Source organism: Solea senegalensis, linkage group LG21, assembly GCF_019176455.1.
Source record: "Solea senegalensis isolate Sse05_10M linkage group LG21, IFAPA_SoseM_1, whole genome shotgun sequence".
Classification (NCBI taxonomy): Eukaryota; Metazoa; Chordata; class Actinopteri; order Pleuronectiformes; family Soleidae; genus Solea; species Solea senegalensis.
Genome location: NC_058040.1, coordinates 3,147,990 through 3,162,314, shown reverse-complemented (window position 1 = coordinate 3,162,314; position 14,325 = coordinate 3,147,990). Strand labels below are relative to the sequence as shown.

Here is a 14,325-nt window from a genome sequence, read left to right as displayed (position 1 = left end):
TATGTTGTCAAAAATCAGTCAAAAAAGTCATAGTATAGTATGTCTTCCAAAATCAGTCAAAAAAGTCATACTATAGTATGTTGTCAAAAATCAGTCAAAAAAGTCATAGTATAGTATGTCGTCCAAAATCAGTCAAAAAAGTCATAGAATAATATGTCGTCCAAAATCAGTCAAAAAAAGTTGTGTATCGTGAATTGTGTGTTATGACCTCTTTCCAGTGATGACATCATAGGATCATTGTGTGAGAAATGTGTCAGGACTGTTTGTCTGTAACGAGCTGGAGCCTTAAAACTGTTTCTCGCCTGTGTCGAGGGCCTGCACTTCTGCTGCATGGCCCTTCTGTTGCCACTAGTGGGCAGTAAATTACAACATGAAACCCAACCGGGAACATCAGCATAATACTGCAGTGGAATCAAATCTTTCTCTTCTACATTGACTGAAGCGCCACACTTTTCATCTTTAGGACTTTGAGGACACTGCATTACGACCATGCGACTGTTAAACAGTGACTCAAACTGTGATGCACATGCTCTAATAAATATTTATTAAATACATGTAATATATTGAAATGTCAACACAAGTTCCTTAAAGCTGCACTAAGCAGCAGCAGTGACAGCAGCAGAGAGAGAGAGCTGCAGCAGTGAAAGCAGTAGAGAGAACAGCAGAAGAGAGAACAGCAGCAGTGACAGGCAGCAGCAGTAGAGAACAGCAGCAGTGACAGCAGCAGAGAGAGAGCAGCAGCAGCAGTGTTACAGCAGCAGTAGAGAACAGCAGCAGTGACAGCAGCAGAGAGAGAGAGCAGCAGTAAGAACAGCAGCAGTGACAGCAGCAGCAGTGAGAACAGCAGCAGTTACAGCAGCAGCAGTGAGAACAGTGCTTCCTGTTCAAACATGTAAATAGTCAGAATTGATCCACTGAAAAAAGCTTTTCCTGTATCATTTGTGAATGACATGACTCTTCTGTGATGTGACACCATGTCTCCTCTCTGTGGTTGAAGGAATCCTCTGTGATGCCACTTCAGACAGATGTCTGTCTGCACCCTGCCACAATGGAGCGACCTGTGTGGACACCATGGAGGATTACGCCTGCTTATGTGCCACAGAAGGCGTTCGATACATGGGCAAGAACTGCGATGAACTCTATGACGCCTGCTCTTTTGCACCATGTGCAGACTGCACCAGCAGGCCTGGTACCACACAGTACCACTGTGTCTGCCCACATGGACTAACAGGTGACAACTGCACAGAGGAGGTGGACGAGTGTCAGAGCAACCCCTGCTCTGGACCTCGCTCGATGTGTGTGGACCAGCAGAACGGATACTTCTGCAGGTGTCCTGCCGGGTTCGGAGGACGCGGCTGCAGCACGCACGTAACCGACTGCGTCGACGGACCCTGCAAGAACAATGGGACTTGTGTGCTACGACCAGAGGGCTTTCACTGCCACTGTGCACCAGGGTTCCAGGGGAGGACTTGTGAGGAGGACGTGAACGAGTGTCTGTCAGAGCCTTGTCAGAACGGAGCCATCTGCATCGACGGAGTGGCAGAGTTCCACTGCTTCTGTGTGCCGGGGTTTCAGGGCCACAACTGTGAGATTGACATCAACGAGTGTGTGTCACGGCCCTGTGAGAACAACGCCACGTGCATCAATGAGAAGGACCACTATGAGTGTGAGTGCCTGGCAGGCTTTACAGGTAAAACTCTCACACATGCACTGCCTAAACAAAGCCTGACCTCTGACCTCAACCATAACCAGTGAATGTCTTACCTTAACCCTTAGTGTTCTCAGGTCTGTTTGAATTGTATAATATTTAACTAGGACTACCTTTCCCATAATGATGTTGGACCTATGGCATGAGGAGGACCTTCATCTTTTATTTGTTCCATGTTTCTGCTACCTCTCGCTCATGATTGTCAGTGTTTGTTTTGTTCTTAAGAGCGCGAGAACAGAGGAGTATTTTAAGTGCACAGCAGTCGTATGTTTTTAGGCATCTTATCTGCAGCACCGATAAAGAGTGTCCACGCAGCGTGAGAGGTAAAACTTCCGTCTTGCTTTTCTTGCACGGCTCGTTTTCTCCAGGAGTCTGTTCTGTGTCAGAGGAGCCGACTGTTATCTGTAAGTGTTTGGTTACGTTTCTCCTGTCACTCTTTCTGTTTGTGCTAAACTGAGGCTTTTATTATCACCAGAACAGACACCGTCATCACACTTTTACTGACTGTGATGAGCATGTTGTGTACGTACCCACTGTGGTGACTTGCATTTCTTTATCCTCGCTGCCATCAAAGCCATCCTCATTGTCCTCAACATTGATTTGTGTATAAATTGCATTCCCATGCAGCTTAACTGCGTTCTTCAAGTGTTTTATGGAAAATAATGATAGAACTTATTCACATGTCAACAGATTTTACTATCTACGGAAGGGTATTAGGGCCACATGTAAAAAAAACACATGTAAAAAAAACACAAACAAAAAACCAGCATGAATTCTGAGATTAAAGTCAGAATTCTGAAAAAAAGTCAGAATTTTGAGGTTTAAAGAAAAAGATTAAAGAATTATTTTTTTCTCAGAATCCTCAGAAGTCAGAATTCTGACTTTTTACTCACATGCTGTTTTATTAGGGCCCAAGCCACAAATGGCAGGGGCCGAAACGGATCCTGGCACCAATTTGTACGAGGAGCCTATTGTTATCCTTCAGATTATTATTATATCAGTGGCTTTCCGCTCATTTTTGAGGGGATAAAAACCCTTTAAACTTAGCACGGAGGTCAGGTCTGGCGAAAATGTCATATTGGCACAGTTCTCGGACCTGTGCATTGCTAGAGGCAAAATTGAGTTCCACTCAATTTCCCGAAACTTGGTGGGAAGATGTCATAGACCGAGACAAACCAAAAAGTTTACCGTAACCATGGCCTCAACTCAACAGGAAGTCTTTTTGAATTTGGGCGTCCATTTTGACGTTTTGCACCCTACATAAATGAGCGAACTCGTCCGTGTTGTCATGCCGACAAAAAAAATACGCCAATTTGTACTAGACACATCAAAGGTGAAAAGCTGTCGAAAGGTTTTGCGGATTCAAAATGGCACGGCCACGGCAACCCTTGGCGTTTTGGCGAAGAGACCATTCGCCATGAAACAGGATGTGCCCTAACACGTATATATACACTAAGGTGAAAATTTTCCAAAACTTGGTGGGAAGATGTCATAGACCAAGACGAACAAAAAACCATGGCCCCAACTCATTTTGACTTTTGGCGTCCATTTTGGCAATTTGCACCCTACACAAATGAGTGAGACACATCAAAGGCGAAAAGTTGTCGTAAGGTTTTGCGGATGTGACCCTAATACTCTTCCGTAACTATCAACCACGTGTGAAATGAGAACATTCTTCCAGGTTTTAAATGTGGTTAGTTTTAGGCACAAAAAGCACCTGATGATCGTGGTTTTTCCTCGTAGCATCACAACATCCTTTCTCTAAAGAAACACACATGTAAGAACATGACAACAATCCACAGCACATGTTCTGACAGTTGGTCTTTAGCTGTGGTGTGCAAACCTCTCACAACACCTGGCTTTGTTGGAGTTTTGCCTCGTGTGCTGTCAAAAAACAACATAATCGGAAGGAAATATAGTACAGATGTGTGGAAATGCATTTTTGTGAGATATGGTTTTGTCATGATCGTCATCATTGTTCTGTTTTCCGTGAATGTGGACGTTACACACTCTGCATGGTCCAAACACACCCTGTCCTCTCAACAGCATTAAAACCTGTCATGTGTTCTGTGTAAATGTGCAGATGTCACTCACTGTTGTCAAACAATGAAAAACTATGACACAGAATTTTGTTTTAAATCCAGGGGGGGGAAGTTCTTTGGAGGTCACCAGGGAAACCAAATCTATTTAGTCTTAGTTTGCAGTATTTGGGTCTAATACATCCACGTTATTTCATTCACCTTGTGCTTTGTTCTCCTTCACCAGGAGTCAACTGTGAAATTGAAATAGACGAGTGTGAGTCCAGTCCCTGCCACAATGGAGCCACATGTCACGACCTGACGGGCATGTACTCGTGCGAATGTCTGCCTGGGTTTGACGGCATGAACTGTGAGGTCGATGTGGACGAGTGTGCCAGTGATCCCTGTCAGAATGGAGCGGTCTGTCTCGACATGGTCAACAGGTAAAACCACCCTCCAGCTCAACGTGCTGTGGCCCATGTTAGTAATATGATTGAGCTAAATACATTACCAAGAAAAAGAAATAAAAAGGAATGAAGGAGCTGTCAAACGTCTTGAAAAAAGATCCACAATAAGGCCTCAGTGTAAACTGTCAATCCAAAAGAAAACCTGTAACCCTTAGTCCGTGCCGTGTGAGCACCTTTGGTTATTTGCCGTGGGAATAATACACAACTCCTTATATGGACATCCTGTGGGTGTGTGTTTATGTCACATATTCAGGCTTTAAAAATGCAGTTTTATGTGTTGTTGAGTCAAAGTTATGATTCATTTCATGTCACATTTTTAGGAGTGATATAAAGTAGCAATAATTGTAGAGAATTCACAAAATAGATTGTTTTTGTCCTGAAAAAACGAGCCAAGTGAACTTTGAACTGTGGTGTATTTCCAAATTTCACAAATTCAATCTCAATTCAAACTTTCACAAATTCAATCTCAATTCAAACCTATAGGTAATCTGATGAAAAAAAAAGAAGCTTCTTTTTGGCTTCTTAAAAAAAGAAGCCAAAATGCTCTCACAGATGACTCTCATACAATCCTTTCCCTGAGTCCCAACCCTGATGTTTGTATATAATCCACACAATAAACAATAAAAGTGGACGAGACTGAAGTCATGGAGTCAGCGAGTCTGTAGTTAAAGCCAATAAAGAATCAGAGTGGAACGACAGCCGTCGACACTGGTGATTCACTTCCTGATCATTTGGTTGTTGATTGTTTGAATATTGAACATTCAGAGTATAAACTCCACTTGTGTTGATTACAGCTACGAGTGTGACTGCAGTGACACAGGATTCCAGGGTGATTACTGTGAAGTGGACATCCCTGAATGTGCCTCTGATCCCTGTCAGCATGGTGCCACGTGTCTGGAGGGAATCAAACTATACAGCTGCCTCTGCTGGCCAGGTACTGAACTCCTACAGCAATAACAAACAAAGACTGAAGTCTGGACAAGCTCTCAACTGATACTCTGCATGTCCATCTGTCATCCTGTCCTCATCCCTCCTATTGTGATAATTGTGATAATTAAAATCATGTTTTGTTCTTCTAATGACTGTAACTCATCGAGTAGCTATGCATTAGGACATTTCATTTATTCACTCATTACAGACTGGGGCGAAGACTCTGCTCTGATTATTCTGTTTCAATATACCATATATTAACCTTTAAGAGTTCTTTTAAAAAAACTTCCTAATTTGATCCTAGTGGCAGAAAATGCCACCTTTCCAAAAACTGCTGTAAAAACATTATATATATTTTATTCCACTTTAAATGAGTCAATCTTTTAAAGCTACTTCAGCCTGAAATAAACATATCAAATATTAATAATAGTTTTTAAATTTTAACCCTTTAATGGCCATTATGTTGACACAACTTCGGAGAAAAAAAACAAAAGAAACTACAATAATTTCTATAATATACATTTCAAGGAGAATTTGATAATAATTATAATTAGACCCTGGGATGGGTCAAAGATTATGAATATAATGTTTTTACAGCTGTTTCTGGGAAGGTGGCTTTTTCTGCCGCAAGGAGCAAATTAGTAAGTTCTTGCATAGCTTAGGCATTTTATGCTAATTTAAGAAACTGAGATGACAGTTCTAAAGTTTACCAAAAATGAATATCCTCTGGAAAATTTGAGCTATATTCATTCAACACAGCCAAAATGGCTTAACCATTAAAAACGAAATGGCAGGAAATATCCCGAGGAACTCTTAAGGGTTAATTTCTTTAAGGGCTTTATATCTCGAATGTGAGACTGTTTAAATATTAAAGCACGTATTACTGTGTAATACAACTTCTTTTTTGGTTTGATTGTTTGTTTCCTCCAGGTTATGAAGGACCAAACTGTGAGACTGACATCGATGAGTGTGCTGATCAGCCTTGTGAGAATGCTGGCCAGTGTTTCCAGTGGTCAGATCCATCTCACTGGGAGCTGGACTGGCAGCTCAACTTTGCAGATGCAGCTGGATACATTTGTCAGTGTCAGCCCGGTTTTGTGGGTCAGTAAACCTTTTTTTTTTTTTTTAATCTACTGATAATCCAGATCAATCTGGCTTTATGCTAGGAGATATGCTGCTCATAATATCAATAACATATTTCTTATAATTTCATATAATTGTACATAATAAACTCACAGTGTCGTCATACTTTAACGTAGAGACGTGGTTGAAACTTTAAACGGGTCACAAGACTTGGGACTTGGGACGGTTTTTAAACAATCATAGTTTAAGTTTTGTACTTTTTTTGGACAATTTCAGATTTTTTAATGAGTGTGTATTGTGTATCATCAACCGTTCTTGAAATACGACAACTTTAAAACACGTTGCTTTCTCTGTTTATCACCAGTTTTGGACAGTCAGAGTTTAAAGGTTGATTCCTCAAAAATACTAAAGTTTTCATAATCTGTTTCTGTTTTTACACCATGCGCTTTAATTATGTATAAGATTTGTATACATGAGTACATTTTATCAAATAAATAAATGGAAGGTAAAAAAAAAGAAAAGAAAACTGAAAAATAAATAGATTTCTACATTTCAGGTGAGAACTGCTCTGTAAACATTGATGAGTGCGAGTCTGAACCCTGCCAGAATGGAGGCGCTTGTGAGGATGAGATCAACGGCTACACCTGCACGTGCACTGCTGGATTCCTAGGTCAGTCTTACATCCTGTTAGAAATGGACAAAAGATGGACGTCTGTGAGTGTTTGTCTCAACATGAAGGAACATTTAGAAGGTTAGACTGGATTTGAGGCAATCATGGGCAACAGCATTCCTTACCTTGACCAAGGATTTCGCTGTCCACACTCATAGAACAAGCTTCCGACACCAAGATCTTATCAATTCATCATGTTCAAGTGATCGTTTCAGTCAAACCCAGAGAAATTCATCACCTGTTTGCATTCACATTTAAGAAATGCACTTTATTATAGGGATGATTTGAGAAATCTACCAACACATCTTAGATTACGTTGTTCCTGTGAGTTTTGTAAACCTAACAGATGAAAACAGTGACAGAATCATTATCTGCTTCCAGGTGAGCTGTGTGAAGTGGACATTGATGAGTGTGCTAGCCAGCCATGCCAGCATGGAGGCTCGTGTGAGGACGGCAGGGCCTCCTACATCTGCCACTGTCCCGAGGCCGAGCCAGGGGAACTTCCATGGGGAGGAAATCATTGTGAAGTGAAGCTGCGTGGCTGCGTGGACCATGAATGCCAGAACGGAGCCACCTGTCATCCACAGCTGGAGAATGGCGTGCACAGCCACACATGCTTGTGCCCTCACGGCTTCTATGACAAGCAGTGCTCCACGAGAACAACGTTCTCCTTCTCTACTCCCGGGTTCATTCACGTTCAGGTGGCTCTAGAAGAAAGGACCCACAGGGAGGTCGGGGTACAACTACGCTTCCGAACCACCATACCTAATATGTTGCTCATCTACAGAGGGGATGCAGACAACCACGTCCTCTTAGAGATTGTGAATGGTGGCCTTCATGCAAGAGCTTTTTCTGAGGAATCTGAAATGGATATTACATTTCCTGGATTGGTCAGTGACGGAGACTGGAGGGATGCTCATGTCTTTGTGAATAATGAAGGTCTGATCTTGACCATGAAAGGCCCTGGCTGTGGCAGGGAGGGGTGCAAAGTTATGGATGGTGGTGCAGCTGAATCACCATTCCAACCCTCTGAAACCTTAGCTCACATTTATATAGGTGGAGCACCACAGTCCTCTGCAAGTGGTGCCGGCTTCATCGGATGTATGGAAGACCTGATGATAGACTCTAAGCCTATCTTACCCCAAACCCTTCCAGAGGGCCAAGGCCAGGTGTTGGGCTGTAGTAAGACTGAATGGTGTAAGCCCAACCCCTGCAACAGACGTGGACGGTGTGTGGACCTGTGGACCAGCTACCAGTGTGAGTGCCACCGCCCCTTCCACAGTGAGAGCTGCCAAAAAGGTGAGTACTTTTAGCAAGTTCATTAAAACAAAAACAAAAAATATTTTGACCAATCATTCTCCAAGTGGCCCACGACGTTAAAGGTTTTTTTTTGATGGTTAGACTTGATTTGATCCAGTTGTGTTCCCGCCAATCATGGGCAACAGGATTCACTGGAATTCACTACCTGTGATTGCAGCAATTAAAACATACATATCCCAAATCACTGTTTTTTTATGTAATAAATCCAAACTTCCAATTTCCCCGAGACAGAATTCCCTTCATGGACATATAGTCATGAGGACACTTTGAGCTTCAGGAGCTATGATGTGGCTGAGAACCTTGGGAGCAACTTCAGCGTGTCCTTCTTCATGAGGTCGTTAAAGCCGGACGGGCTGCTGTTCCAGCTGAGGAGACCCACTGAGAAGAAGGAGGGAGGGGTCTACTTCACCGTCTACCTGGGAATGGGCAGGATTTTGGTCAGTTCTCTGCCCAACAGTGCCCCACTGACCGTGCCAAAGTTTGTGACTACTGGTGAGCAGCAACTCATCCAGGTGGAAGTCCAGCACAGACAGGTGACCTTTGAGCAAGCGGAGCTTCGTTACATCATCGGAGAGATCCCTGAGGTGAATATTCAGAGTGGAGATCAGGTCTATGTAGGAGGGCTTCCTGGGCACTGGGACACTGGTGTGTGGGGGGGCTACTACAAAGGTTGCCTGCAGGACCTTCGTTTAAACTCTGTGCATCTGGATGTGGACGTTTGGAGCAGCGCGGAGGAGGAAAAGGTGTTTTTACCAAGTGATGCTGAAAATGTCAAGAAGGGCTGTGTCAGTGATAACGCATGCAAGGTAAGAGACGGCTCATCCTGTAGTCATCGCTCATACTGATACGATATAAAGGAATACTTCTCTGAGCTTTCAATTACTAGTATGGGGGTAGTATTGTTGAAAAATTGTGCTTCCCAATCTCAGTTTCTTCATCCTTGTCTTTGTTACGTGTCTTGAAACTGCACTTTTTAACTCTGAATGAAGAATCACAATTGTTCAAAAATACTACCCATATTCTAGTTATACAAAGCAAAGTATTCCTTTAAGTTTTACAGTTGTGTCAGTGTGTGAATGACGTGTTAAACCTCAGCGACTTCCTCCACAGGTGAAGCCCTGTCTGAACGGAGGTGAATGCGTCGTCACGTTCAATGATTTCACATGTTCCTGTGCGGAGGAATACACCGGGAAGACGTGTCAAACGCGCGTTTGGTGTATTAGTGATCCGTGTGTCAACGGCGGCCACTGTGTGGACCTCCCAGACGGATACGAATGTAAGAACATCTGCATCACTTTAGAAGTGCCGTGTTATTGGTCGATTCCAGGCCCTTTTGTACAGTGGTTTCAGAAAGAATTCAGATCTTTACTAGTTTGCACACTTTACCACACATACTGTAGGCATGCCACTTTAACAACAGCAGCCACAGTGCACTAATCTTCTCCATGTTGATCCTCAGGTGTACACAATGCTACCTTTGAGAACAATCCAGTGCAGTACAGTGCTGGAGGCTCCCTGTCTGAACCCGTCTCTAACATCTACATGGAAGTGAGGACTCGCTCAGACAACGCTGTGCTCCTCAGGGCGTCCTGGGGCACTGACCTCCTCATGGTGGGTCTTCTGGACTCGTCAGTCCGGGTGGAGATTCACACCGGCAACAGCGTGGAGACGCTGGCCTTCACAGGAGTTCGTCGAGTGGCCGACGGGCGCTGGCACTGTGTGAACATCTCCGCGGCTGAGAAGGAGGCTGAGGCCTCTCCCTGGGTCATCACTGTGGACGGCATCACAGACAGCAGCAGCTCACCGGAGCAAATCGGGAGCCTCACCTTTCTAAACGAGAAGGGAGCCACGTTGTCAGTTGCAGAGAGTTTCACCGGCTGCTTCGGCGCAGTGAGAGTCGGTGGAGTCTACCTTCCTTTTGTAGATAACTACAAAGCTCCGCAGCAGTCGCAGTTCCACTTAGTTGGAAAGGCAAAGGTCAGATTAGGCTGCACCAGTGCCCCTGTGTGTGACCCACGGCCCTGTCTGAATGGAGCCACGTGTGAGGACGTCTTCAACCAATATTTCTGTCTGTGTGACTCTGGCTGGGAGGGAGACGAGTGTGAGACAGACACTGACGACTGTGCATCTCAGCCCTGTGTTCATGGCACCTGTAAGGACTACTTAGCCGGCTTTGAGTGCCACTGCCACCAAGGCTACGCCGGCACACTGTGTGACGAGGACCTCGATGAGTGTGAACGTCACGCGTGTGAACACGGAGGCGTCTGTCAGGACGGACCCGGCACATACACCTGTATATGCCCCAAGGGCTACAGTGGCCCCCTCTGCCAGTGAGCACTCATTCATTCAACTGTAAATGTAAGAAAAACTGTAAAAACAAAACATGGTTCATTAAAGCTCGATACATTTTTCTACAGGTGGGACTTTCCTCCGATACAGTGTGGCAAAGACGTCCTGTGTAAGAATGATGGGATCTGCAATGATGGACTGTGGGGAGCTAACTGTACCTGCAGGCCGGGTTTCACTGGCACCAGGTAAAGCTTTGATATTTCAACTTTCTCAATCACAACTGAGAAAGTTGTGATTGAGATTTTCACTGCGATTAGGATTAGAAATGAACATATGCCTTGTTTTACACAAGGATGTTGAAGTTAGAGGAGGTTCATGGATGTTTTTGGTGTAATAGAAGAGGACAAAATGGAGGATTATAATATATATATATATATATACATACATATATATGTATACATATATAATATAATTATAATAATTAAGTATTCTGTATTCACTCACTCACTCACTCACTCACTCATGAGGGTTGTGGTAATTGCAATGATAAATGACATAAAAATAAAAACAGTCAGCAGGTTTTAAACTGCAAAAGTAATGATCATTGTTGTTATTAGTAGTAGTTTAATGAATGAATGAATTCATTTCAGTCCTGTTCATCTGTGACTTTGTGCGTCTCGTGTCGTGCAGTTGTGAAAGTGAGACGGACGAGTGTGAGTCTAATCCCTGTCGAAACGGCGCTTCCTGTCTGAATCGATTCAACATGTTTGTGTGTGAGTGTCCGCCTGATTACAGCGGTCCTACCTGTGACACTAAGGTATGTTTATGTATTACAGCCACATTCTTTTCATCCTTCATGTCAGTGTTTCACTATTTATTTACTGACATCATCATCATACCATTATTCTTGGTGATGATAATTATTATTATGCTAATATGATATCATTTAAAAAGAACAGCAGAGTTTTCTGTTTAATAAAATGTCATTTGCACATGATCGCAGTATTCAGTCCATCAGCTACGTGTTTTAACTTTTATGTAAATGTGATTTTTACATTGTAATTTGGGTTCCGTGTCATTTTAAACCCACAAATACATGTTTTGTATTTTTTTGGGTATTTTATGGTATCTCTGCACCAGTGAGGTCACAAGCTCTGCTCTCTGTTGTTTCTTTGCAGAAACAGCCTCACAGAGAGGGCATCTCGTGGTTAGTGGTGGTCATCCCGCTGCTGTGCTTCTGTGTGATGGTCGTAAGCATCAGCTTGACCTTCATGGTGCTCACGGCGAGGAAGAAGCGTCAGTCAGAGGGAGCGTACAGTCCCAGCACTCAGGAGCTGGCTGGAGCTCGGCTGGAGATGGACAGCATGCTCAAAGTGCCTCCAGAGGAAAGACTCATCTGACGCCACCGTGCGCTGGAATAACTTTAATCAACAGCACCCCCTCATGGTGGAGACACGGTATTGACTTAGAAACTGCAGCTGTTGTTTACCGGAACACGAGTTCCAGGAAAACTGGGATTATCAAGACCGACACAAGGACTTTGAATCATTGACCTGAACTGTGTGACTAAGAGAAGGTGAGGTGGAAATAGACTTTGTGAATAAACGCTCATGAACATGAAGTGTGTGACTGTAACAGATGAGAGGCCACATCAGATCAGAACAGGAACAACCTTGAACCACTTTTCATCTTCTCATCTCATTGTGTCCTTTTCCTCTGCAGTCATTTAATGCCGTGTTTTTTTCCCACACTAACCCCGCCCCCCCAACCCCTCCTCTGCAGCTCACTCTGAGTGTGGGAGAGGAGCAGTGAGGGGTCTGGGTCTGGGTCTGGAAGGGAAATCTGACAGTGAGATGCAGCTCACACACTGGTGTTGTTTTTGTGGGTTTGTTGAGCGCATATTTGTTGTTTTGTACACTCACACACACAACTGTCTGCTAGCACATGGAACAAAACACAGCGTTACGAACATGTGCCATAATTAGGGCCCGAGCCACAAATGGCAGAGACCGAAACTGTGCGAGAAACCTATTGTTTATCCTTCAGATTATTATTATATCCATGGGTTTGCAGTCATTTTTGAGCGGGTTAACGTGCATAAAAACTCGCGAAAATGCGATATTGGCAAAGTTCCCGGACCCATGCTTTGCTCAAGGGTTCTATAGCGCCCCCTCAGGTGAAAACAGAGGCAAAATTGAGTTCCACTGTATTTCTCGAAACTTGGTGGGAAGATGTCATCGACCAAGACGAACAAAAAAGTCCCCAACCACGGCCTCAACTCAACAGGAAGTCGGCCATTTTGAATTTGGGCGTCCATTATAGCGATTTGCACTGTGTGCAACGCACATTTGTCGTTCGGACAAAAAAAACACGCCAATTGTTACGACACATCAAAGGCAAACATTTGTGGGAGTGGCCACGGCAGTGCAGTCCTAGTTCAAATCAATCACTTCGTATCATCCAATCAGAACGCTACACAGACCAGCTATGGGCCGTATTATGGAGATGCTGTAAAACGTAACGTCGGGATTACCTGGGTTTCCACAAGTTGAGTTTTCTTGTAAAAAAAAAGAAAAGAATACGTACAAAACACGTCATAGCACTAAAAAACACGTGTGTGCTGTTCAAAATGAAGCCATAAGCTTCACATGGTGGAGAGACAACAGCTCTGGCAGTTAAAATGGGGGGAGGGGCCTGAGACAGTGAACCTCATGCTGATTGGACGAGAGGGTGATGAGCGAGAATGCAGTAGCTGGTGTTTGACCAGAGAGAGGCAGCAGATCCACTGCAGAGCTTTATTACGATTATGTTTCATTTCAACATTTTACACTAAACTGTGAAGATTTGCCTCTAACATGAACTAGAGACACGGTTTACTGACTCTTTAAAGATGGTTAACTATCATGACCCACACACACATCACTCGACAGTCTAATAATAATAATAATAATGAACATACACACATAAATCTGAACTCAACGGTCGTTGAGAATCACTGATTTCTGGAGAATTGGCTCCACCGACAAGGCAAGCAGTGCTTGACTGATACTTTCTGTGGTCTGTATTTATAACTTGAGCAGTGAAACATCTCGTGTAGACCAGACGATCGAGACCTCAAAGGTCAAAGGGTTTGTTCTGATGGCTGTGATGTTGCCCGTTTACTGCCCCCTTGTGGTAGCAGCAGGCTGCTTGCCACTCATGCTTTTTGTCTTTTCTTTTTTGTTGTTGATGATGTTTTGACCGACCGCGTCACGGAGCCTCTGAGAGACTCGAAGGTCAGAGTGAAGGTCAGACCTGGAATTATCACTTACGTTATGATCTGATTATATTCTGTGCAGATGCAGGATTATATCCATGGAATATTGTTCCAAAATAGTAAACAAACACTATTTTGGAAACATAAAATGTCCTTTTGATGTAGGGCTTTAACAGAGGGCAGAAAAAGCAGGTTAAAAAGAATGAGAAACAGGAAGAGAATATTTTTTTTCTGCTTTGTTGTTGTTTTACTGGCATTAAAGTTCAAAGTGAACATTTCTTTGGTCAGCCATGTACAGTTTGTGTTTTTATGTAAATGTAAAAAAAAGTTTTAATGTTTTACTGTTCGACGCTCACATGCACTCGTGTACGCACATCTTTGTCTTCCTGTCAGTTTACGATCAACGAAGAAATGAAAAGTAACTGTTGTATGTACAGATGTGAATTCCTCAGTGTAAACAACTATTTCGGAAATGTGTGAAGTGAAGTTTGAAATAATATGGCACCAAAATCCCAAAAATATAAGAATGAAAAAGCCTTAAATGTAGGTTTTTTTGGGCATAAAAATGAAGGCGTATTTTAGTT

General features: G+C 43.3%; 2 protein-coding genes across 2 annotated transcripts; both read left to right on the top strand.

The window, feature by feature from the left end:
* Positions 1-1,007: 1,007 nt before the first annotated feature.
* On the top strand, positions 1,008-4,019 carry LOC122758117 (fibropellin-3-like). The gene is made up of 2 exons (XM_044012020.1): positions 1,008-1,666; positions 3,974-4,019. Coding segments are annotated over exons 1-2 (597 nt in total). The 5' UTR covers positions 1,008-1,071; the 3' UTR covers positions 3,976-4,019.
* crb2a (crumbs cell polarity complex component 2a) lies at positions 3,066-12,711 on the top strand. Its single transcript, XM_044012019.1, has 11 exons — positions 3,066-4,169; positions 4,988-5,127; positions 6,054-6,224; positions 6,763-6,876; positions 7,258-8,175; positions 8,428-9,002; positions 9,307-9,472; positions 9,656-10,526; positions 10,614-10,730; positions 11,176-11,302; positions 11,664-12,711. Exons 1-11 carry the CDS (start codon positions 4,054-4,056, stop codon positions 11,883-11,885), a joined length of 3,537 nt encoding a protein of 1,178 aa, XP_043867954.1. The 5' UTR covers positions 3,066-4,053; the 3' UTR covers positions 11,886-12,711.
* Positions 12,712-14,325: the final 1,614 nt, after the last annotated feature.

Excerpts from the sequence above, each read along its gene's own strand:
- crb2a (XM_044012019.1), top strand. The coding sequence starts at position 4,054 with ATGTACTCGTGCGAATGTCTGCCTGGGTTTGACGGCATGAACTGTGAG. Across the intron at positions 6,877-7,257 it reads GTGCACTGCTGGATTCCTAG|GTGAGCTGTGTGAAGTGGAC; the intron begins GTCAGTCTTACA and ends ATCTGCTTCCAG. Across the intron at positions 8,176-8,427 it reads CAGTGAGAGCTGCCAAAAAG|AATTCCCTTCATGGACATAT; the intron begins GTGAGTACTTTT and ends TCCCCGAGACAG.
- LOC122758117 (XM_044012020.1), top strand. The coding sequence starts at position 1,072 with ATGGAGGATTACGCCTGCTTATGTGCCACAGAAGGCGTTCGATACATG.